Genomic DNA, 23,705 nt, shown 5'->3' on the forward strand with positions numbered 1-23,705 from the left:
CCCTACCCAACAGTGGGCTCACAGTCTAAAAGGGGGAGGCAAAACCAAACATACTAACAAAATAAATAGAATAGATATGTACAAGCAAAATGAATAAATACATAAATAAATAGAGTAATAAATATGTACATACATATATACAGGTGCTGTGGGGAGGGGAAGGAGGTAAGATGGGGGGATGGAGAGGGGGACGAGGGGGAGAGGAAGGAAGGGGCTCAGTCTGGGAAGGCCTCCTGGAGGAGGTGAGCATCCCTCACTCTACCAACCCCACCTTCATGGCCCAGACGTACACAGAGTCATACACGCATCACCCACCCTCACCAGGCGTACATACAGACCAGCTGTACTATCCTCACTTGAGACACGTGGACGCATCGGCTAAGGATTAAGACAGAGGCAAACAGGCATACCCCAGCCCGAGAAACTGTGCATGAGCACACTTGAACAGTCTTACAAGCCCCCGGACCTTCATGCCCACATAGAGGCAAAAGCACGTGCACCAGATAACAATAATAATAATAATGATGGCATTTATTAAGCACTAACTATGTGCAAAGCACTGTTCTAAGCGTTGGGGGGGGATACAAGGTGATCAGGTTGTCCCACGGGGGGCTCACAGTCTCAATCCCCATTTTACAGATGAGGGAACTGAGAGGCCCAGAGAAGTGAAGTGACTTGCCTAAAGTCCCACAGCCGACAAGTGGCAGAGCCGGGATTTGAACCCATGACCACTGACTCCAAAGCCCGTGCTCTTTCCACTGAGCCACGCTGCTCCTCTAAGATAGGTATGCTCAGTGCGGAGCAGCAAGCGTGCCGAGGGAAGGTAAGAGAAATCAGCCAAGGCAGCGAGCTTTTTCTGCAGCTGAGGCCAAAGTCTGGCCAGGTGGCAGTGGCGGAGAGGGCAAACAAGATGAGCAATCAATCAATCAATCAATCAAGGACGCTAGGAGCGGATAAGAGAAACTACAAGGGCTATGCCTCCGGCTGACCCAATTTCCCGCTGGCTCGGTGCCAGCCGAGGGTGGCGGAACCTCTGGAGCTTGACTGATGTCTCGCTGTCTCTTTCATCCTGAGCTGTGGACATCATTTTCATATTTTGGGGAATATGAGTGTAACAGCCCTGCTTGTGGAGGGAGAGTCAGGGAGGTGAGAGTGTGTATGAGAGAGAGAGAGATCACTCTTTGCTGCTCTTTCATCCTGAGCTGTGGACATCATTCTGATGTTTTGGTGAATATGCGTGTAACAGCCCTGCTTGTGGAGGGAGAGTCAGGGAAGTGAGAGTGTGTATGAGAGAGAGAGAGAGAGAGAGATCCCTCTTTGCTGCTCTTTCATCCTGAGCTGTGGACATCATTTGGATGTTTTGGTGAATATGCGTGTAACAGCCCTGCTTGTGGAGGGAGAGTCAGGGAAGTGAGAGTGTGTATGAGAGAGAGAGAGAGAGAGAGATCACTCTTTGCTGCTCTTTCATCCTGAGCTGTGGACATCATTTGGATGTTTTGGTGAATATGCGTGTAACAGCCCTGCTTGTGGAGGGAGAGTCAGGGAAGTGAGAGTGTGTATGAGAGAGAGAGAGAGATCACTCTTTGCTGCTCTTTCATCCTGAGCTGTGGACATCATTTGGATGTTTTGGTGAATATGCGTGTAACAGCCCTGCTTGTGGAGGGAGAGTCAGGGAAGTGAGAGTGTGTATGAGAGAGAGAGAGAGAGAGATCACTCTTTGCTGCTCTTTCATCCTGAGGTGTGGACATCATTTTGATGTTTTGGTGAATATGTGTGTAATAGCCCTGCTTGTGGAGGGAGAGTCAGGGAAGTGAGAGTGTGTATGAGAGAGAGAGATCACTCTTTGCCCGCCTTCAAGGAAGAATTATTCTCTTGGTAGTTTGGGAGTGAAAATGCTACTGAGCAACCTACTCAATTTACACCACACCCATCCATACAAGCTCACATTACAGATCCAACTCCCAATAGATTTACCTACATCATACACTCTCCTCCACACAACCACTCACCGTATACTCTCTTCACTACACACGGAGTACTCGTAACCTCATTCCTCCCCCACAGATTTGCTAGATGCACTTGAATTCCGGGAAAACATACAGAGCGGGCCCTAAACAGAAGCGTGCATGTGAGGAGTAGCGTGAGCATACGTGGAAAGGGCTCAGGCCGCGGAGTCAGCGGACGTCTGTTCTAATCCCAGCTCCACCGCTTGTCTTGCTGCGTGACTTGTGATTTCACTTCCCGTTGCCTCACTTCCCTCTGTAAAATGAGGATTCAATACCTGTTCTCCCTCTCCCGTAGAATGTGAGCCCCATATAGCACAGGGTCTGTGTCTCATCTGATTATCATGTAGCCACTCCAGTGTTTGGCACACAGTAAGTACAGAACAAATACCGCTATTATTGTGGGAAACCCATGCACGCAAGAACAGGAGACAAGCAAGATATACATAGGCATACAGGACCAGAAGAGTTCAGCAGCAGAAAAAGAAGACTAAGAGAAGAAAAAAGCTTCCCCTGCACCTTGGGTCACACTCCTTTTTCTTTCCAAGCAAACTTGGACTTTCCTTGCCACTTCACACCCCCTTGGTCATTCCCTTCCTCTTACCTGGAAGGCCCTTCCCCCATCAAATCGGCCAGATCCCGTGTCTCCATCTTTTAAGCCCCGCTGAAATATCACTTTCTCCAGGAGGCTTTCCTCAGTTAATTACTCTCCTCCCCTAGTGTGAGTCCACTGTTGGGTAGGGACCGTCTCTATATGTTGCCAACTTGTACTTCCCAAGTGCGTAGTACAGTGCTCTGCACACAGTAAGCGCTCAATAAATATCAATTATCAATCGTATTTATTGAGCGCTTACTATGTGCAGAGCAATAAATATGATTGAATGAATTCCCTTTCAACCACCACCTCAGTGCTTATGCGTTCACAACCATTTGAAACACCTCTCAATATGGATTTACATCCTCTACTATTCAGCACTTGCTTTTCCTCATATCAGTCAGTGGTATTTATTGAGTGCTTACTACGCTTGGGTGAGTTCAATCCAACTGAATGAGCAGATATGTTCCCTGCCCATAACAAGTTTACGGTTTAGGGACAAGTTCATCTTCTTCCTATCAGTGGATTTTGTCTTTCTATACAGTGCCTCAAACGCAACATCGATAATAATAAATAATAATAATGATGGCATTAAGCGCTTACTATGTGCGAAGCACTGTTCTGAGCACTTTGGGGGTACAAGGTGATCAGGTTGTCCCACATGGGGCTCACGGTCTTAATCCCCATTTTACAGATGAGGTAGCTGAGGCACCAGGAAGTTAAGTGACTTGCCCAAAGTCACCCAGCTGACAAGTGGTGGAGCCGGGATTAGAACCCATGACCTCCGACTCCCAAGCCCGGGCTGTTTCCACTGAGCCACGCTGCTTCTCAATAGTATTTGAGTGCTTACTGTGTGTGGGGCACTGTACTAAGCGCTTGGGAGAGTACAACACTAACAGTTCCTGCCGCAGTGAACGTACAGTCTAGAGGGGGAAACAGTCATTAATATAAATAAATTAGGGGTATGTATAAAAGTGCTGTGGGGACATTGTGTGCTCAAAAAAAGCTAATGAATGATAGAGAGTGGGAAATAATTTTTCTAATTTACCTTAAAAAATGAATTGGTTTTTGCTTTCTTGCTAGGGGAGACTAAAATGAAATTGTTGACCATCCCTGCATTCTTTAGATTTCTTTTTATTTTAGTCTCTGGCATTCTCAAGAATAATGCTAGTTGAGTTCTTAGATTCCAAAAATGTGTTTTATATATATATCCACAACCCCCTAAAATCTGTTTAAGGAGAAGCAGCATGGCTTGGTGGATAAGACCATGGTCCTGGGAGTCAGAAGGACCTGGGTTCTAATCCCTGCAATGTCACGTGTCTTCTGTGAGCCCTTGGGCAAGTCACTTCACTTCCTTGGGCCTCAGTTGCCTCATCTGTAAAATGGGGATTAAGAGTGTGAGCCCCGTGTGGGACAGGGACTGGGTCCAATCTGATTAACTTGTATCTACCCCAGTGCTTAGAACAGTGTTTTGCACATCATAAGGGCTTAACAAGAACCATAATTTCTTCTTATCTTTTTTTCTTTTTTGTCTTCTGTCTAGTGGCCTTCAGATTCTCAAGAGCCCGTGTCTAAGGAGCTCTCAGCAGGCTCTCAGTTTGTAGGCCTCATGGCAGTTCTCACAGCTTGTTTCTCAAGTGGATTTGCTGGGGTTTATTTTGAGAAAATCTTAAAAGAAACCAAACAGTCAGTGTGGATCAGAAACATTCAGCTCGGTAAGTCTTCAATGTTTGTTTTCTGCTTTGGTTCCGAACAGTTACGTTTCTCTGCGACAGATTTCGTGAGAGTGGAAATGTCCTTCCGAGATCCTGCATCTGACCTATATTTCAAACAAAATTTGATACGGCAACATTTGACAGCTAAGAGTCAGTTTAGGCATCACTCGGAAGTTGTAATGAGATTTGACTTGAATGTAAAGTCAATCAATTCAATCAATCGTATTTATTGAGCGCTTACTATGTGCAGAGCACTGTACTAAGCGCTTGGAAAGTACAAATTGGCATCACATAGAGACAGTCCCTACCCAACAGTGGGCTCACAGTCTAAAAGGGGGAGACAGAGAACAGAACCAAACATACCAACAAAATAAAATAAGTAGGAAAGAAATGTACAAGTAAAATAAATAAATAAATAAATTAATAGAGTAATAAATATGTACAACCATATATACATTTATACAGGTGCTGTGGGGAAGGGAAGGAGGTAAGACGGGGGGATGGAGAGGGGGACGAGGGGGAGAGGAAAGAAGGGGCTCAGTCTGGGAAGGCCTCCTGGAGGAGGTGAGCTCTCAGCAGGGCCTTGAAGGGAGGAAGAGAGCTAGCTTGGCGGAGGGGCAGAGGGAGGGCATTCCAGGCCCGGGGGATGACGTGGGCCGGGGGTCGACGGCAGGACAGGCGAGAACGAGGTACAGTGAGGAGATTAGCGGTGGAGGAGCGGAGGTTGCGGGCTGGGCAGTAGAAGGAGAGAAGGGAGGTGAGGTGGGAGGGGGCGAGGTGATGGAGAGCCTTGAAGCCCAGGGTGAGGAGTTTCTGCCTGATGCGCAGATTGATTGCTAGCCACTGGAGATTTTTGAGGAGGGGAGTAATATGTCCAGAGCGTTTCTGGACAAAGATAATCCGGGCAGCAGCATGAAGTATGGATTGAAGTGGAGAGAGACACGAGGATGGGAGATCAGAGAGAAGGCTGCTGCAGTAGTCCAGACGGGATAGGATGAGAGCTTGAATTAGCAGGGTAGCGGTTTGGATGGAGAGGAAAGGGCGGATCTTGGCAATGTTGCGGAGCTGAGACCGGCAGGTTTTGGTGACGGCTTGGATGTGAGGGGTGAATGAGAGAGCGGAGTCGAGGATGACACCAAGGTTGCGGGCTTGTGAGACGGGAAGGATGGTAGTGCCGTCAACAGAGATGGGAAAGTCAGGGAGAGGACAAGGTTTGGGAGGGAAGACAAGGAGCTCAGTCTTCGACATGTTGAGCTTTAGGTGGCGGGCGGACATCCAGATGGAGATGTCCTGAAGGCAGGAGGAGATGCGAGCCTGGAGGGAGGGGGAGAGAGCAGGGGCAGAGATGTAGATCTGGGTGTCATCAGCGTAGAGATGATAGTTGAAGCCGTGGGAGCGAATGAGGTCACCAAGGGAGTGAGTGTAGATTGAGAACAGAAGGGGACCAAGCACTGAACCTTGGGGAACCCCCACAGTAAGAGGATGGGAGGGGGAGGAGGAGCCTGCAAAAGAGACTGAGAAAGAACGACCGGAGAGATAAGAGGAGAACCAGGAGAAGACGGAGTCTGTGAAGCCAAGGTCAGATAACGTGTTGAGGAGAAGGGGGTGGTCCACAGTGTCAAAGGCAGCTGAGAGGTCGAGAAGGATTAGGACAGAGTATGAGCCGTTGGATTTGGCAAGCAAGTCGAACTCACGTTGTACTGTACAGAGATTCCTAGATATTTCAAGAGTAACTATGCCTTACATTAAATGTGTTCTGGATTATTCACTTAAGGAGCAATTTGTTAGGTTATGCTGTAGTATAGTCTTGACTTTGGGTGGTGGGCGTCTTCAAAACGTCCAGTCAGCAGCCCTGTTGCAAGTTGGCAAAGGAGTTGCAGAAAAGGAAAGGAGAAACTGAAGTAAATGGGGCTGATTCACTATTTTTTGCAAGGGCAAGGGGGTGGTCCTAGTCAATAATAATAATAATAATGTTGGTATTTGTTAAGCGCTTACTATGTGCCAAGCACTGTTCTAAGCGCTGGGGTAGATACAAGGTAATCAGGTTGTCCCACATGGGGCTCACAGTCTTCATCCCCATTTTACAAATGAGGGAACTGAGGCCCAGAGAAGTGAAGTGACTTGCCCAAAGTCACCCAGCTGACAAGTGGTGGAGCCGGGATTTGAACCCATGACCTCTGACTCCAAAGCCCATACTCTTTCCACTGAGCCACGCTGCTTCCACTAGTTAGAACCAAGCCCCCAGAGTTCTCTTGGGAAAAGTGGAGTCAAAGTCGTGCTCTTCTCCCCTGGCCTTGGTTGAGGGAGGTTGGCATCTTCCAGCTTGTAGAAGCAGGCTCCACGTGATAAGAAGTGTTTTTATTCCAAATTAAGTTGATGGGAAAAGATATATAGTTTGTCATATTCAAAGAAGATATCGCTGATGGTGAAGTTTAAAAGGCCTGGAAAGGTCAAGTTAGGAACCACAGCCTTGGCCACACAGCAGGCTCACAAGAAGGTTGTTCTTTGTTCTTTGTCGCTCTAGAAGTTTGTAGTGCCTGGAGCCGTTGTGTATTTTGCCTCACCCCTTTCCAAGTGAAACGTTTCTGGGATAAGGTAGCTCACACGGGGCGGGAACTCTTTAAAATGATTGAACTTTAAAGAATGATGTTGTGTGTGGGGTCTGGGCATTTTTTGATTGAATTTGGGGACCTAATATTCCATGGACCAGGAGGCCGGTTGGGCCCTCGGGAACGATGACGAGGCTCCCCAAGGAGTCAGAATGGGCCGCACTGCTCGGACAGACCAAAGTTCTGGTCTTGGATCAATCATATAAGTAGCAATAATAACGATGTTCTTTGTTAAGCGCTTACCATGTGCCAAGCTGGGTTCTAAGCGCTGAGGTAGATACAAGGGTATCAGGTTGGACGCAGTCCCTGTCCTATGAGGGGCTCAGTCTTAAACCCCCATTTTACAGTCGAGGGAACCGAGGCCCAGAGAAGTGAAGTGATTTGCCCAATGTTACAGCAAAGTGACAGAATCAGGATTAGAACCCAGATCCTTCTGGATCCCAGGCCCGTGCTCTAGCCATTACACCATGCTGCTTCTCAAGTCGTCGTACTGCGCAAGTGAGGCATGCGTGCCATAATTACAAAGGCACAGAAATGCTGGGGAACCGGAGTGATTACAGCTAGTCGGCAAATGGGGTTAATCCGGGTAGGTTTCGTCGAGGAGGTGGAGTAAGCAATTGTAATTGCGCAGGCTTTGGACAATAATCCAGGACCTGAGCTGAGGCATTGGCTGAAGGAATGGGGTGGAGGGTCTGGGCCTGGGAAATATTAAGAACTGGAAAGGGGAGGTGATCTGTGACTGTGAAAGGGTCAATCAATGGGATTTATTAATAATAATAATGTGTGCGGAGCACTGTAATAAGTGCTTGAGGGATTACAATACAGTAGAGTCGGTAGACACAATCCTTACTCTCAAGGAACTTACAATCTAGTGGGGGATAAGGACATTAAAATAAATTTCAGAGAGGGGAAACGTCCGAGCGTAAGCTTAGATATGTACGTGTTTGTGAGGTTGGGGGTGCTGAATGTCAAAGTGCTTAAGGGATATAGACCCAAGTGCATAGCTGATGCGGAAGGGAGGGTGAAATAAGGTGGGGAAATGAGAGGTTAGTCAGGGAAGACATATCGGAGGAGGCAATAGGACCCTGAAGTTGGGGAAAGTGGTGTTCTATAGGATGACCACCATCCATGGCTTAGGGGAGAGAGCACGGACATGGGAATCAGAGGTCATGGGTTCTAATCCCGCCTCTGCCACTTGTCAGCTGTGTGACCTCGGGTAAGTCATTTAATTTCTCTGTGCCTCAGTTGCCTCATCTGTAAAATGGGGATGAAGACTGTGAGCCCCACGTAGAACAACCTGATTACCTTGTATCTCCCCCAGCACTTAGAACAGTGCTTGGCACATAGTAAGCGCTTAACAAATCATCATCATCATCATCAATCGTATTTATTGAGTGCTTACTGTGTGCAGAGCACTGTACTAAGCGCTTGGGAAGTACAAATTGGCAACATATAGAGACAGTCCCTACCCAACAGTGGGCTCACAGTCTAAAAGACAAAAGTCTAAAAGACAAATGCCAATATTATTATTATATTATTATTATTATTATCATCATCATCATCATTATTATTATTATTATGAAGGAAGAGGGAATTCCAGGCCAGAGGGAAGATGACACCTGTCTACATGTTGTGTTGTCTGTCTCCCCCTTCTAGACTGTAAGCCCGTTGTTGGATAGGGACCGTCTCTATATGTTGCCGATTTTTACTTCCCAAGCCCTTAGTACAGTGCTCTGCACTCAGTAAGTGCTCAATAAATATGATTGAATGAATGAATGTGGGCAAGGGGTTGGCACAACAGATAAGTTTGAGGTACAGGTTTGTGGTGAGAGGAACAAAGAATACGGGCCAGTTTGTAGTAGATTAGTGAGGTTAGTTGGGAAGGGGAGAGTTGACTGAGCATTGTAAGTCATCGTGCCTCATTTGGCCCACCTTCTCAACCCACACATTGATGTCCTCAATCAATAAATGGTATTTATTGAGTACTTACGGTGTGCAGACCACTTTACTAAGCTTTTGTCTCAGCACCACGTTCTCCACTGAACTCAACTCCCTTACTCCCCTGCCCCCACACCCATCTCATACCTCTAACCCGCAACCCTGGATCACCTCCACAGTCTGCTTCCTTCACCCCCGTGCTCGAACTGCGGAGCGTTGTGGGCAGAAATCCAAACATCAGGCTGACCTCGTCCGTCTTAAACTTATCCTCGTCTGCTGTAATTCTGCCCTCTCCCCCACCCACCAACAGTGCTTTTCCATCCTTATTGACTCCCATATGCATTGCCCACCCCAGCTGTTTCATACCCTCAACTCCCTCCTCAAACCCCCGTCTCCAAGTCCCCCATCTTTCCCTTTATAAAATTATTGATAAAATTGAAGCCATCTCCGTAAAATCTCCCCTACTTCTCTCCAGTCCCTCCCTCCTCCTGCCTCCTCTTCAACTCCCCCATCTTTTCCAGCAGAATCTCGAGGTTTCCCACCTCCTCTCAAAATCTGTCCCCTCCCCCTGTGCCCATCCCTGTCTCTTCACAGCATATCAAAACATTTGCCTCCTTGCTTCCTCCCTCCCTGACCACTGTCTTCAACCATTCACTTTCCAGTGGCTTCTTTTCCACAGCTTTCAAACATGTTCATGTATCCCTTATCCTAAAAAGCCCTCTCTTGACCTCATAGGTCCCTCCAGTCATGTACCCGTTGCCATCCTACTGTTTCTCTCCTAACACATTGAGCGAGTTGCTTATACCCGCTGCCTCCATTTACTCAAATCTGGCTTCTGCCCCTTTTACTCCACAGAAACTGCCGTCTATGAGGTTACCAGTGACCTCTGTCTTGCCAAATCCTATGGCTTCTACTCCATCGTAATTATCTTCAACCTGTCAACTGCCTTTGTCACTGTGGATCACCCCATTCTCCTTGAAACATTATCCAACCTTGGTTTCACTGACACTGTCTTCTCCCGGTTCTCCTCCTATCTCAGTGGCCCCTCATTCTCAGTCTCTTTCGCAGGCATCTACTCTGCCTCCCATCAACAGTGTGGGTCTCTCAACGCTCACTTCTGTGTCTCCTTCTACACTTACTCCCTTGGAGAGCTCACTCACTCCCACAGCATCCACTACCATCTCCACAGAGATGATACCCAAATCTACTTCTCTCCTTCCTTGCAGTCTCACATTTGTTCCTGACTTCAGGATCTCTCTACCTCGACGTCCTGCCGACAACTCAAACTGTGAACGCATCGGAAACGGAACTGGTCTTTCCAACCAAACCCTGTCCTCCCCGTATCTGTTCCATCACTGTAGAAAACACCACTATCCTCCCTATCTCACAAGCCTGGAACCTAGGTATTATCCTGTACGCATCTCACTCATTCAATCCACATAATAAATCTCACCAAATACTGTCATTTCTATCTTTTACAACATGGCTAAAATCCTCCCTTTTCTCTCCTGTTATGCTAATAAATGGATGACTTAGTATGTATTAAATGGGAGTCAGAAGGACCTGGGTTCTATTTCCTGCTCCACCACTTGTCTGCTGTGACTGTGGACAAGTCATTCCCTGTGCCTCAGTTCCTTTGTTTGTAAAATGGAGATTAAGACTGTGATCCTCATGTGAGACAGGGACCGTGTCCAACCTGATTAGCCTGTATCTACCCCAGTGCTTAGTATAGTGCCTGGCAGATAGTAAGCACTTAATTGCTATAAAAAATGCTTACTGTGGGCGGAGCACTATCTTAAGCAATTGGTAGAGAGGACGGTATAACAGAGTTGGTAGAAATGTTCCCTGTCCAAAAGGAGCTTGCAATCTTGAAGCACTTATATCCCATTGAGACTACTGCATCAGCCTCCTCGCAAACCTCCCTACCTCCTGTCTCGATCCATTCCAGTTCATACTTCACTCTGCTGCATGGATCATTTTTCCAAAAAATGTTCAGTCCACATCTCCCCACTCTTCAGTACCTCCAGGGCTTGTCCGTCCATCTCTGCCTCAAGCAGAAACTCCTTACTGTCCACTCTAATGCACTCTTTCAGCTCATCCCCTCCTACCTTACCTCAAATGATTTCTTGCTATCAGTAATACTTATTGAGCACTTGGTGCAAAGCACTGTACTAAGTGCTTGGGAGAGCACAGCAAAACAGAATTGAAGATACATTCCCTGCCCATACAACTCAGGCTGCACTTTGCTCCTCTAACACTAACTTGCTGTTCCTCGATCGCATCTGTCTTGCCACTGACCCTTTGCACAAGTCTTTTCTTGAGCCTGGGACTCCCTCCCCCTTCATAAGCCACAGGCCACCGCTCTCCCCACCTTCAAAACCTTATTAAAATCACATCTCCTCCAGTTGGCCTTCCCTGATGATGCCCTCTTTTCCACTCTTCCTCCTCCTCCCTTCTGTTGGGCTGTAAGGCTGGGAGTGGGGATGAACAAAGGGAGGCACGTCAAGGTGACGCAGAAGGGAGTGGGAGAAGAGGAAAGGAGGGCTTCTTGGAGGAGATGTGCCTTCAGTCAGGCTTTGAAGGAGTGGAGAGTCATTGTCTGTTGGATATGAAGAGGGAAGGTGTTCCAGGCCAGAGGCGAGAGATCGATGGAGAGATAGATGAGATTGAAATACAGTGAGAAGGTTGGCATTAGAGGAGTGAAGTATGGCCGCTTTGTAGTGGGAGAGGGAGGTAGGAGGGGGCAAGGTGATTGAGCGCTTTAAAGGCAATATTGAGATTCTGTTTAGTGCCAAGATGAATGGGCAGCCACTGGAGGTTCTTGAAAAGTGGGGAAACATGGCCTCAACGTTTTCGTAGAAAAACAATCCTGGCAGCAGAGTGAAGAATGAACTGCAGTGAGGAGAGACTTTTTTGGAGGATTTTAAGGAGTGAGGGACCCATAGGCTGAACTTTTTTTTTTTAGAAAAGTGATCCGTGCACCAGACTTAAGTAAAAGGATGGAGTCGGGAGAGACTGGAGACCAGTAGGTCAGCGAGGAGGCATACGCAGTAAGTGCTTGGATCCGCGTGGTAGCATTTGGATGGAGAGAAAGGGAGGATTTTAGAGATACTATAAATGTAAAACTGACAAGATCTGGTGACCGGTTGAATAGATAGGTTGAATGAGGGAGATGAATCGAGGATAATATGTGCAGGTAAGACAGGATGACCCCTTCTCAGGATCCACCTGAAGAGTTTCCAATACTCTACCAGTCTCGGCTACAGGAGGGAGAGGCAAGCAGAGGCACACCCATTCCTTTCCTAGCTTGGGCAGTGGCTAGTGAGTGGAAGGCAATCTGCTACAAGTCAAAACTCACCCGTGCTGGGCAACAGCGGCACGGGAGAGAGCCGAGGGAGGAGACTTGAGTTTATGCGCGGAAGGCGGCAATGGTAAACGACTTAGGGATTTTTACCGAGGAAACTTTATGGATACAGTACCAGAATGATTGCAGATGGAGAGCGGGGCGTTCTGGGAGAGAGGCGTTCTGTGGTGTCGCTATGGGATGGAAATGACTCGACAACATAAGACGAAAGACAGTATGGTAGTGTGGCTCACAGTGATAGGAATAATAATAATAATAATGATGGCATTTATTAAGCGCTTACCATGTGCAGAGCACTTTTCTAATTGCTGGGGACATTACAAGGTGATCAGGTTGTCCCACGTGGGGCTCACAGTCTTAATCCCCATTTTACAGATCATCATCATCAATCGTATTTATTGAGCGCTTACTATGTGCAGAGCACTGTACTAAGCGCTTGGGAAGTACAAATTGGCAACATATAGAGACAGTCCCTACCCAACAGTGGGCTCACAGTCTAAAAGGGGGAGACAGAGAACAAAACCAAACATACTAACAAAATAAAATAAATAGAATAGATATGTACAAATAAAATAAATGAACAAACAAACAAACAAACCGAGGCCCAGAGAAGTTGTGACTTGCCCAAAGTCACACAGCTGACACTTGGCAGAGCTGGGATTTGAACTCCGAAGCCCATGCTCTTTCCACTGAGCCACGCTGCTTCTCATAGGAATGTTAGGAGAATCAGGTTTGGTTGGGAAGATGAAGAGCCCTGTTTTGGGCAAGTTAAGTTTGAGGTGTTGGCAGGACATCCAAGTAGAGATGTTCTGAAGGCAGGAGGAAATCGACTGCAGAGAGGGAGAGAGGTCAGGGCCAGAGAGGTGTATTTGGGAATCATCTGCGTAAAGACTGTAGTTGAAGCCATGGGAGCCGATGAGTTCTCCAAGGAAGTGGCTGTAGTTGGAGAATAGGAGATCAAGAACTGATTAGGATGAAGCAGTGTGAAAGCACTGTGGCCTAGTGGAAAGAACGCAGGCTTGGGAGTCAGAGGACCTGAGTTCTAATTCTGCCTCCGCTACTTACTGTGGGACCTTGAGCATGTCCTCTAGACTGTAAGCTTGTTGTTGGCAGGGAATGTGTCTGTTTATTATTGTATTGAACTCACTCCTATTTATTGAGCACTTACGGTGTGCAGAGCACTGTACTAAGCACTTGGGAAGTACAATTCAGCAATAATGAGAGACAATCCCTGCCCATCCTGGGCTTAGGAGTCTTGTTAAGCGCTTACTACGTGCAAAGCACTGTACTAAGCGCTGGGTCCTCTCCTGCCTCCCTCGGTTCTCTGCCCCCGCCTTTCCCACTGACCCCCCAGACCCCATCTCCCCTCCCGACTCCCAACCCTTCGCAGCCCCCTTATCCCTCACTCTCCCAAGCGCGTAGTACAGTGCTCTGCACACAGTAAGTGCTCAGTAAATACGATTGAATGAATTAGTGAACTTCTGTGCCTCTTTTTCCTCATCTTTAAAAATGGGGATTAAATCAAACTCCCTCTTACCTAGACTGGGAGCCCTAGATATGACAGTGATGTATCCAAACCAGTAGCCTTGGATCTATTCCAGCAGTTAGAACAGTGCTTAGCAAAGAGTAAGCACTTAAGAAATAAAATAATGATAACGATAGTGGTGAAATCCAGAATGCTACGTGAACTATATGTGTGTTGTTAATGGAAACAGCAAAATCTTCCTCATGAAAAAGGAAGCGTGGGGGTTTACATTTCTGACATGGAGTTTATTGTGGTTAATCTTCAGTGTAAATCAAGATGCTTTTTTCAACTTACACATTTTTTCTTTTTTTTTTTTTAAGGTTTCTTTGGAAGCATATTTGGATTGATGGGGGTTTATATTTATGATGGCGAGCTTGTGTCAAAGAATGGATTTTTTCAGGGGTATAACAGACTGACATGGATAGTTGTTGTTCTACAGGTAAAGTATTCAAATCCATCTTTTATGTCAAATACATTAGAATTTTAGCTTAAGAATTAGAATCCCTGGGAGTCTTGCGTTCTACTTTGTAAAATTATGGTATCCTGCTTGTAAAAAATATCCATCATTGTCTCTGGATCCTGTAGGAATAATATTTTCTGTCACAGAAATAATTGATAATAAAAATTATGGTATTTGTTAGGTGCTTGCTATATGCCAGGCACTGTACTAAGCGTTGGGGTAGATATAAACAAATCGAGTTGGACACAGTCCCTGTCCCACGTGGGGCTCCCGGTCTCCCCATTTTACAGATGAGGTAACTGAGGTGCAGAGAAGTGAAGTGACTTGCCCAGGATCACACAGCAGACATGGTGGCGGAGCCAGGATTAGAACCCACGATCTTCTGATTCCCAGGCCCGTGTTTTATCCATTACGTCATGCCGCTTCCCAACTCAGATGTCACTTCCTCTCGTTCTCCCGGTCAGTTTCCCTATTCCTCCAGGCGGATCTACGGAACCGAGACTCCTGCCGGAGCAGCCAGCCCCTGGAATTTAGGCCATGGCTGCTCCAGGACTGCATCCATCTTGGGGCAGTCACTCAAGGGCGGTTTTCTGACTCCTGGGCACTTGCCTGATAGCTCTCAGGGATATATAGACTACCTATCTATCTATATATGTATATATATAGAGATATATAAAGAGATATATAGACTATATATATCTATAATCTATATATAGATATATATATATAGACTTCTAGACTGTCTTCTAGACTGTGAGCCCACTGTTGGGTAGGGACTGTCCCTATATGTTGCCAACTGGTACTTCCCAAGCGCTTAGTACAGTGCTCTGCACACAGTAAGCACTCAATAAATACGATTGATTGATTGATTGATATATTCATAGAAAGGTTTCCCAAAGTAGCTAGTAGTTCGGGTGAATTATTGGTGAAGTCCAATAATCTCCTTTATTTGAGAACCGAGTCAGTGTAATGGGGGCAGTTGTGGTAGAGTGGAAAGAGAATGAAATTGCAGGTGAGGAAACCATAAATCCCGGCCTTATTCCCAGCTCTGTCACTGGCCTGCTGCGTGACGTAGCGCATCACTTCACTTTTCTGTGCCTCACTATCTCCATCTGTAAAATGCAGAGAAAGGTATCTGCCCTCCCTGTTGGGACCAGTGTGTCGCACGCTGGGATAGATACAGAATCAGATTGGATGTATTTTGGTTATTTTATATCTCCCTCAGCGCTTGGCAGCATTGGATACTTGGTAAATGACTAGTGAGAGCCCACTGTTGGGTAGGGACTATCTCTATATGTTGCCAACTTGTTCTTCCCAAGCGCTTAGTACAGTGCTCTGCACACAGTAAGTGCTCAATAAATACGATTGATGATGATGATTATTAATGTCTACATCATACTTTGTTAGAGGCATTTAATCTGTGCTGTACTTTTGATGAGATTATTCCCTCTATCCCCTTTGGTGATGTTCACTTTTCCCTTCTTGGCATCGGCATGACCTCTTCAAAGTTTGAGCTTCTTCCCATTCCAGCTTTCAGGCCTGTTTATAGCCCAAGTGCTGTATGTAGCAGTTATGCTGAGCTGCCCCTGGAAGTGGGTCGGGTCAGAATTCACCAGCCCCCTCCTCTTCCTCTTCTGAGCACACAAACACCTGGGGAAGATGGCACCCGCTATTGGGTCCGAATCTCAGCCTCTCATTTCGGCCCCAGGAATTGTTTTTCAGCCCTGAGGTCGCGGAAGGAGGGCTGGCTGTGTTCACGGTGTCAGGTTAGAGATTTGTACCGATCACGGAATTGCGGTAAAGATTAAGGATGGCTCTTACCCTCACCACTCTAGCTTAAACAGAACTGTGGTCAGTAACCATGTGCGTATGGTTTGGACTGAGGGATACCAAGATTACTCTTGGTAGCCTGTTAAGCCCAGACCAGAGTCAAGCATTGGGAAGCTCAGGCCTTCCCAGACTGAGCCCCCTTTTTTCTCTCCTCCTCCCCACAGCATTTCAATCGTATTTATTGAGCGCTTACTGTGTGCAGAGCACTGTACTAAGCGCTTGGGAAGTACAAGTTGGTAACATATGGAGATGGTCCCTACCCAACAGTGGGCTCACAGTCTAGAAGGGGGAGACGGGGAACAAAACAAAACATATTAACAAAGTAAAATAAATAGAATAAATATGTTCAAATAAAATAAATAAATAGAGTAATAAATACATACAAACATATATACAGGTGCTGTGGGGCGGGGAAGGAGGTAAGGCGGGGGGATGGAGAGGGAGAGGAGGGGGAGAGGAAGGAGGGGGCTCAGTCTGGGAAGGCCTCCTAGAGGAGGTGAGCTCTCAATAGGGCCTTATATATCTCAGCACTTGTATATATTTGTTCATATTTATTACTTTATTTATTTTGCTTGGACATATTTACTACTCTGTTTTATTAATGATGTGCATATAGCTCTAATTCTATTTATTCTGATGGTTTTGACACCTGTCTACCTGTTTTGTTTGGTAGTCTGTCTCCCCCTTCTAGACTGTGAGCCCATTGTTGGGTAGGGGCCATCTATACGTTGCCTACTCATACTTCCCAAGCGCTTAGTACAGTGATGATGATGATGATGATGATGATGATGGCGGCATTTGTTAAGTGCTTACTATGTGCAAAGCACTGTTCTAAGCACTGGGGGAATACAAGATGATCAGGTTGTCCCACGTGGGGCTCACAGTCTTAATTCCCATTTTACAGCTGAGGGAACTGAGGCTCAGAGAAGTTAAGTGGCTTGCCCAAGGTCACACAGCAGACGTGGCAGAGCCGGGATTCGAACCCATGACCTCTGACTCCAAAGCCCGTGCTCTTTCCACTGTGCCACGCTGCCGTGCACACAGTAAGCGCTCAATAAATATGATTGAACGAATGAATAATAGTCCTGGATTCCTGCCGGGTGGTTTGTGTTTGTGTTATTTCTCGATTGACTGGTGATATTAAAGCCCAGAAATAGCGTATTTGGAAACATTTGCAAAACAGCTCTTGTCTTCACCACAGCTGTGGGCTTGAGTATTATAGTTTAGGATTTTCTATGGTTGTGATTTTGTTTTCTCCTTCCAAGTACCTGGAAACAACTATCGTTTAAGAATAGAGTACTCTTAGCTATAGTACTCTAGTACTCTTAGGTAGTAAGGAATGACGTTAAGGATAGAGAGGCAGTGTGGCCTAGTGGATAGAGGTTGGGCCTGGGAGTTAGAAGGACCCAGATTCTAATCCTGGTCTGCTAATGTCTGTTGTGTGACCTTGGGCGAGTCAGCTAACTTCTCTGCCCTTCAGTCACCTCGTCTGTAACATGGAGATTAAGACCGTGAGCCCCATGTAGCACATGGACCGTGTCCAACCAGATTAATTAGTATATGGATATCTGAAATGCCTGGCACGTAGTAAGTGCTTAATAAATACCATAAAAAAAAATTAGATACTTAAAAGCAAAAGACCGTAATGGATTTTTCTCCATATCAATACCTTTCCTATATCATCACCATTATCATCTTCAACAGTATTTATTGATTGCCTACTACTAGAGTCTTGGAGATCACTTCCCCTTTCCAGGGAGGTAGTAACAGGATTTTGTTAATGTGTCCTAAACCTCATACTCACAGGCGTGATGGGTTTTACGCTATCAACTTTAATCTCTTTTAAACATTCCTAGGCACTCGGAGGCCTTGTGATAGCTGCTGTTATCAAGTATGCAGACAATATTTTAAAAGGATTTGCAACCTCTTTGTCCATAATATTGTCGACACTGATCTCCTATTTCTGGCTGCAGGATTTTGTGCCAACAAGGTAATGTGTTACACATTTTTTAAAAAATAATTCTGACCTTCTAGGTGAACCAACTAATAATGAGCATTCTTCAAAAGGATGGAGACGGTCTGGGAAATCATAGCCAGTTTTTATTTTTGACTATCAAAAGACGCCACAAGTTGATTTGTAGAAAGTTTGGTTGCTCCTTAAATGCAAGTTTTAATGCTTTCACTTGATGTTTTGTCCGTAAGCGTATTCGGTTAAAATGTGGTCATCTTTGTGTAGCATAAGGTGGATTTTTTTAAAAAATGTTGTAGGACATAGAGGAATAAATTGTAGAAAGGGATGTGAATTTCTGTTTCCTCTTAGTGCTTACCCATACTTGCATTTTTCAGTGTATTTGCATTTCCTTATATTTGAATATTCACCCTACTCTTTGGCATAATTTTTGCAGCGCAAATCAGAGCTATTATTTGGGGGATTAAGTACAGGAATATGAGGAATTGGAGGAAGAAGGAGGAGAAAAGGAAGAGAATGATAAGCAAGCATTTCTCTGGTACTTTCTCAAGCACATAATAGGCATTCAGTGAGTTCCAGTAATCTTCCCCATTTCGCCTCTTCCTCCCCCAGAGCCCATTTCAAAGAAGAAAGTGTCCACTCCTACCACAATTCTATATTTATGGTGTTTTCCTGTTCTGACCCTTCTCTTCCTACCCCGTCCCACTCATACACGTTTCTAAGGAGAAATTCCCCTGCAGCCTTCCCCTTAGCTCGTTCCAACCCCCTTCCTCTACTTACCCTGGTTTTGCCACTATCACTGCTTATAAAAATAATATTTGAGTTCCTCCTCAAAAATCGAGAGGGAGGGGAAATTGGGCATTGGAGGCAATTTTGAGCGCACACGTACGGTATTTTTTAAATGTTAGTATGTGGACATCTGAAATGCCAGGTTAATAATAATAATAATGATGGCATTTATTGAGTGCTTACTATGTGCCAAGCACTGTTCTAATCGCTGGGGAGGTTATAAGGGGATCAGGCTGTCCCATGGGGGGCTCACAGTCTTAATCCCCATTTTTCATGGCCGTTACCAGGATTCCCCTTATTTTCTCTGACTGAAACACTTTAGTGTTTGATCGCTTTTCTCCTCTCACTTGCCGTCACTGTTAGGGATTTGCCTTCTAACGTCTCTAACTCTCCCATCTACTAACCCATTGGGCATCTCTCATTTGTGAAATTATCCAAACGCTTGTGGAATCTAGTGATATTTTCCATCTCTATTAACTACACATTCCATATACTTACCTCCTGCTGTGAAAAGTGTGTTTTTTCTGGAAGCCACCCCCTTCCAAGTTAATGGGTGGGTCCCGGGCCGAGTGGTTTGGGGAACTGATTTAGTCTCTCAGTGTGTCTTCTCCAGTTAGCAAGATAGCCCAGTGACTCACAAAGCTAGTGTGTTCCAAGAATCCTGTTTGGTTTTCTAGTATAAAGCCATTATAATAGGAGCAGTTCAAAGTTCAAATGAAATTTAAGTTATTGATTAGCAAGATGTACACTCCAATGTTTGAGTTCTAATTTGCTAACCACCCTAACCGGAATGGTGGCTCTTAAAAATGTGAACTTTTCTTTTGTTCCTCCTTTCGATGCTGTTCTGAAGAAGGGTTTTTCGAAAGAAGTTCTGAATTCCCCTTAAAGGCAGCTCTCCAGCCATTTTTCATCAATCAGTTCTATTTATTAAGAACTTACTCTATGCAGAGCGCTGTGATAATAATAATAATAACGGCATTTGTGAAGCGCTTACTGTGTGACAGGCACTGTACTAAGCAATGGGGTGAATGCAAGCAGATTGGGTTGGATATGGTCCCTATCCCACTTGGGCTCACAGTTTCAGTTCTCAGATGAGGTAATTGAGGCACAGAGAAGTTAGGTGACTTGCCCAAGCTCACACAGCAGACGAGTGGTGGAGTCGGGATTAGAACCCATGACCACCTGCCTCCCAGTCCTGTGCTCTATCCACTAGGCCATGCTGCTCCTCAGTCAGTTGTATTTATTGAACACTTACTGTGTGTACAGCGTCGTACTAAGAAGAGAAGCAGCGTGGCTCAGTGGAAAGAGCATGGGCTTGGGAGTCAGAGGTCATGGGTTCGAATCCCGGCTCTGCCACGTGTCTGCTGTGTGACCTTGGGCAAGTCACTTAACTTCTCGGAGCCTCAGTTGCCTCATCTGTAAAATGGGGATGATGACTGTGAGCCCCACGCAAGACAACCTGATCACTTTGTATCCCCCCAGCGCTTCGATCAGTGCTTTGCACATAGTAAGCGCTTAACAAATGCCATTATTATTATTATTATTGGGAAAGTACAATAGACTAGAGTTTGTAGACCCATTCCCTGCCCATGGCTAGTTCACAGTCTAGAGATAGCCAACGCTGCGAAAGTATTTGACCCAAGGGAAGACTCAAAATGTTGCCCTTGCCGTACCTATAATAATAATGGCATTTATTAAGTGCTTACTATATGCAAAGCACTGTTTTGAGCGCGGGGGAGGTAACAAGGTGATGAGGTTGTCCCACGGGGGGCTCCCAGTCTTCATCCCCATTTTACAGATGAGGGAACTGAGGCCCAGAGAAGTGAAGTGACTTGCCCAAAGAATAATAATAATAATAATAATGGCATTTATTAAGCGCTCACTATGTGCAAAGCACTGTTCTGAGCTCTGGGGAGGTAACAAGGTGATGAGGTTGTCCCACGGGGGGCTCCCAGTCTTCATCCCCATTTTACAGATGAGGGAACTGAGGCCCAGAGAAGTGAAGTGACTTGCCCAAATAATAATAATAATAATAATGGCATTTATTAAGCGCTTACTATGTGCAAAGCACTGTTCTAAGCACTGGGGGGCTGCAAGGTGATGAGGTTGTCCCACGTGGGGCTCCCAGTCTTCATCCCCATTTTACAGATGAGGGAACTGAGGCCCAGAGAAGTGAAGTGACTTGCCCAAATAATAATAATAATAATAATAATAATAATGGCATTTATTAAGCGCTTACTATGTGCAAAGCACTGTTCTAAGCACTGGGGGGATACAAGGTGATGAGGTTGTCCCACGTGGGGCTCCCAGTCTTCATCCCCATTTTACAGATGAGGGAACTGAGGCCCAGAGAAGTGAAGTGACTTGCCCAAATAATAATAATGATAATAATGGCATTTATTAAGCGCTTACTATGTGCAAAGCACTGTTCTAAGTACTGGGGGGATGCAAGGTGATGAGGTTGTCCCACGTGGGGCTCCCAGTCTTCATCCCCATTTTACAGAAGAGGGAACTGAGGCCCAGAGAAGTGAAGTGACTTGCCCAAATAATAATAATGATAATAATGGCATTTATTAAGCACTTACTATGTGCAAAGCACTGTTCTAAGTACTGGGGGGATGCAAGGTGATGAGGTTGTCCCACGTGGGGCTCCCAGTCTTCATCCCCATTTTACAGAAGAGGGAACTGAGGCCCAGAGAAGTGAAGTGACTTGCCCAAATAATAATAATGATAATAATGGCATTTATTAAGCGCTTACTATGTGCAAAGCACTGTTCTAAGTACTGGGGGGATGCAAGGTGATGAGGTTGTCCCACGTGGGGCTCCCAGTCTTCATCCCCATTTGACAGATGAGGGAACTGAGGCCCAGAGAACTGAAGTGACTTGCCCAAAGTCACCCGGCTGACAAGTGGCGGAGCCGGGATTTGAACCCGTGACCTCTGACTCCAAAGCCCGGGCCCTGAGCCACGCCGCTTCTGCTTTTGCTTCTGCTGGGACAGTTCTTCTGGCCCCGAGTCCCGGATCCGGAGAGGGAGCGATGACGTATCGGCTCAGGGGCTGAGCCTGGTTCTCCGCGGCTTCGGGCCGCGGTTGCGCCGTCCGAGCGCCCGTTGGGGTAGAGGGGCCCAAGAGCCCGGGGACCTCCCGCTTGCATCTCTCCTTTCTCAGCGTGCGCAGGGGCGAAGAGGGGGCTCTGCTCCGCTCGGGAGAGTACCACATAGCAGAGTTGGTAGACGTGTACCCTGCCCACAGTGACCATCAATCAATCAATCAATCAATCAATTGTATTTATTGAGCGCTTACTATGTGCAGAGCACTGTACTAAGCGCTTGGGAAGTACAAATTGGCATCACATAGAGACAGTCCCTACCCAACAGTGGGCTCACAGTCTAAAAGGGGGAGACAGAGAACAGAACCAAACATACCAACAAAATAAAATAAGTAGGATAGAAATGTACAAGTAAAATAAATAAATAAATAAATAAATAGAGTAATAAATATGTACAACCATATATACATATATACAGGTGCTGTGGGGAAGGGAAGGAGGTAAGACGGGGGGATGGAGAGGGGGACGAGGGGGAGAGGAAGGAAGGGGCTCAGTCTGGGAAGGCCTCCTGGAGGAGGTGAGCTCTCAGCAGGGCCTTGAAGGGAGGAAGAGAGCTAGCTTGGCGGAGGGGCAGAGGGAGGGCATTCCAGGCCCGGGGGATGATGTGGGCCGGGGGTCGACGGCGGGACAGGCGAGAACGAGGTACAGTGAGGAGATTAGCGGTGGAGGAGCGGAGGGTGCGGGCTGGGCTGGAGAAGGAGAGAAGGGAGGTGAGGTAGGAGGGGGCGAGGGGATGGCCAGCCTTGAAGCCCAGGGTGAGGAGTTTCTGCCTGATGCGCAGATTGATCGGTAGCCACTGGAGGTTTTTGAGGAGGGGAGTAATATGTCCAGAGCGTTTCTGGACAAAGATAATCCGGGCAGCAGCATGAAGTATGGATTGAAGTGGAGAGAGACACGAGGATGGGAGATCAGAGAGAAGGCTAGTGCAGTAGTCCAGACGGGATAGGATGAGAGCTTGAATGAGCAGGGTAGCGGTTTGGACCATCTGAACTTACTTAGCCAAATGAAAAAAGCAATTAAAAATGCCGTCATCACTGGATCTAGTATTGAACATCAGGTTGTATTGATGAGCAATACAGCAAGTTGAAGCTACTTTAGGACACAATAGAACATAATCTGCTGCTTAAATAGTAATTATCACCATCAATCGTATTTATCAATCAATAAATACGATTGATTGATTGATTGATTGAGCGCTTACTATGCGCAGAGCACTGTACTAAGTGCTTGGGAAGTACAAATTGGCAACAGAGACAGTCCCTACCCGACAGTGGGCTCACAGTCTAAAAGGGGGAGACAGAGAACAGAACCAAACATACTAACAAAATAAAATAAATAGAATAGATATGTACAAATTAAATAAATAAATAAATAGAGTGAAAAAGATATGTACAAACATATATACATCTATACAGGTGCTGTGGGGAAGGGAAGGAGGTAAGATGGGGGGCATGGAGAGGGGGACGAGGGGGAGAGGAAGGAAGGGGCTCAGTCTGGGAAGGCAATGAGAACATGAGATTACTGTTGAGAAACTGTTATTCTGATGCAAACAATTTCTGAAGTGTTTTTTTCCCCCTGAGTTGGCATAGGAATCATCAGGAAAAAATCTGAATTTTCTAGTGGCTGAATTCAACTTTCCTCTAGAACAGTAAATCTTAATAGAGGGTTTATCTTCAATCAAGTAGCAAATAAACGCATTTTCAACTATAGTGAGCTTTAAATTATAAAGGAAGCAGATTTTAAATTTAAATTTGGGCATGCCCAGCTGTTACAAAATCCACCCTAATGGATGGTCTGAA

The 23,705-nt window shown here is 46.0% G+C and overlaps 1 protein-coding gene and 1 non-coding gene across 5 annotated transcripts in view; both read left to right on the plus strand.

The window, feature by feature from the left end:
• The window catches only part of SLC35A3 (solute carrier family 35 member A3), a 71,452-nt gene that overhangs the window by 40,430 nt on the left and 7,317 nt on the right, over positions 1–23,705 (plus strand). For all 4 annotated transcript variants that reach the window (XR_005450355.1, XM_038744773.1, XM_038744774.1 and 1 more), the window contains 3 exons: positions 4,142–4,313; positions 14,070–14,188; positions 17,896–18,029. Coding sequence is in view for 3 of the 4 variants with exons in the window: in XM_038744773.1 (XP_038600701.1) it covers positions 4,142–4,313; positions 14,070–14,188; positions 17,896–18,029 (425 nt within the window). In the remaining variant the exon portion in view is untranslated. The remainder of the gene's footprint in view (positions 1–4,141; positions 4,314–14,069; positions 14,189–17,895; positions 18,030–23,705) is intronic.
• On the plus strand, positions 12,072–12,208 carry LOC119927463. Its single transcript, XR_005450464.1, has one exon. It is a non-coding gene; the product is annotated as a small nucleolar RNA SNORA7 (small nucleolar RNA).

This window comes from Tachyglossus aculeatus, chromosome 4 (genome assembly GCF_015852505.1).
Source record: "Tachyglossus aculeatus isolate mTacAcu1 chromosome 4, mTacAcu1.pri, whole genome shotgun sequence".
NCBI lineage: Eukaryota > Metazoa > Chordata > Mammalia > Monotremata > Tachyglossidae > Tachyglossus > Tachyglossus aculeatus.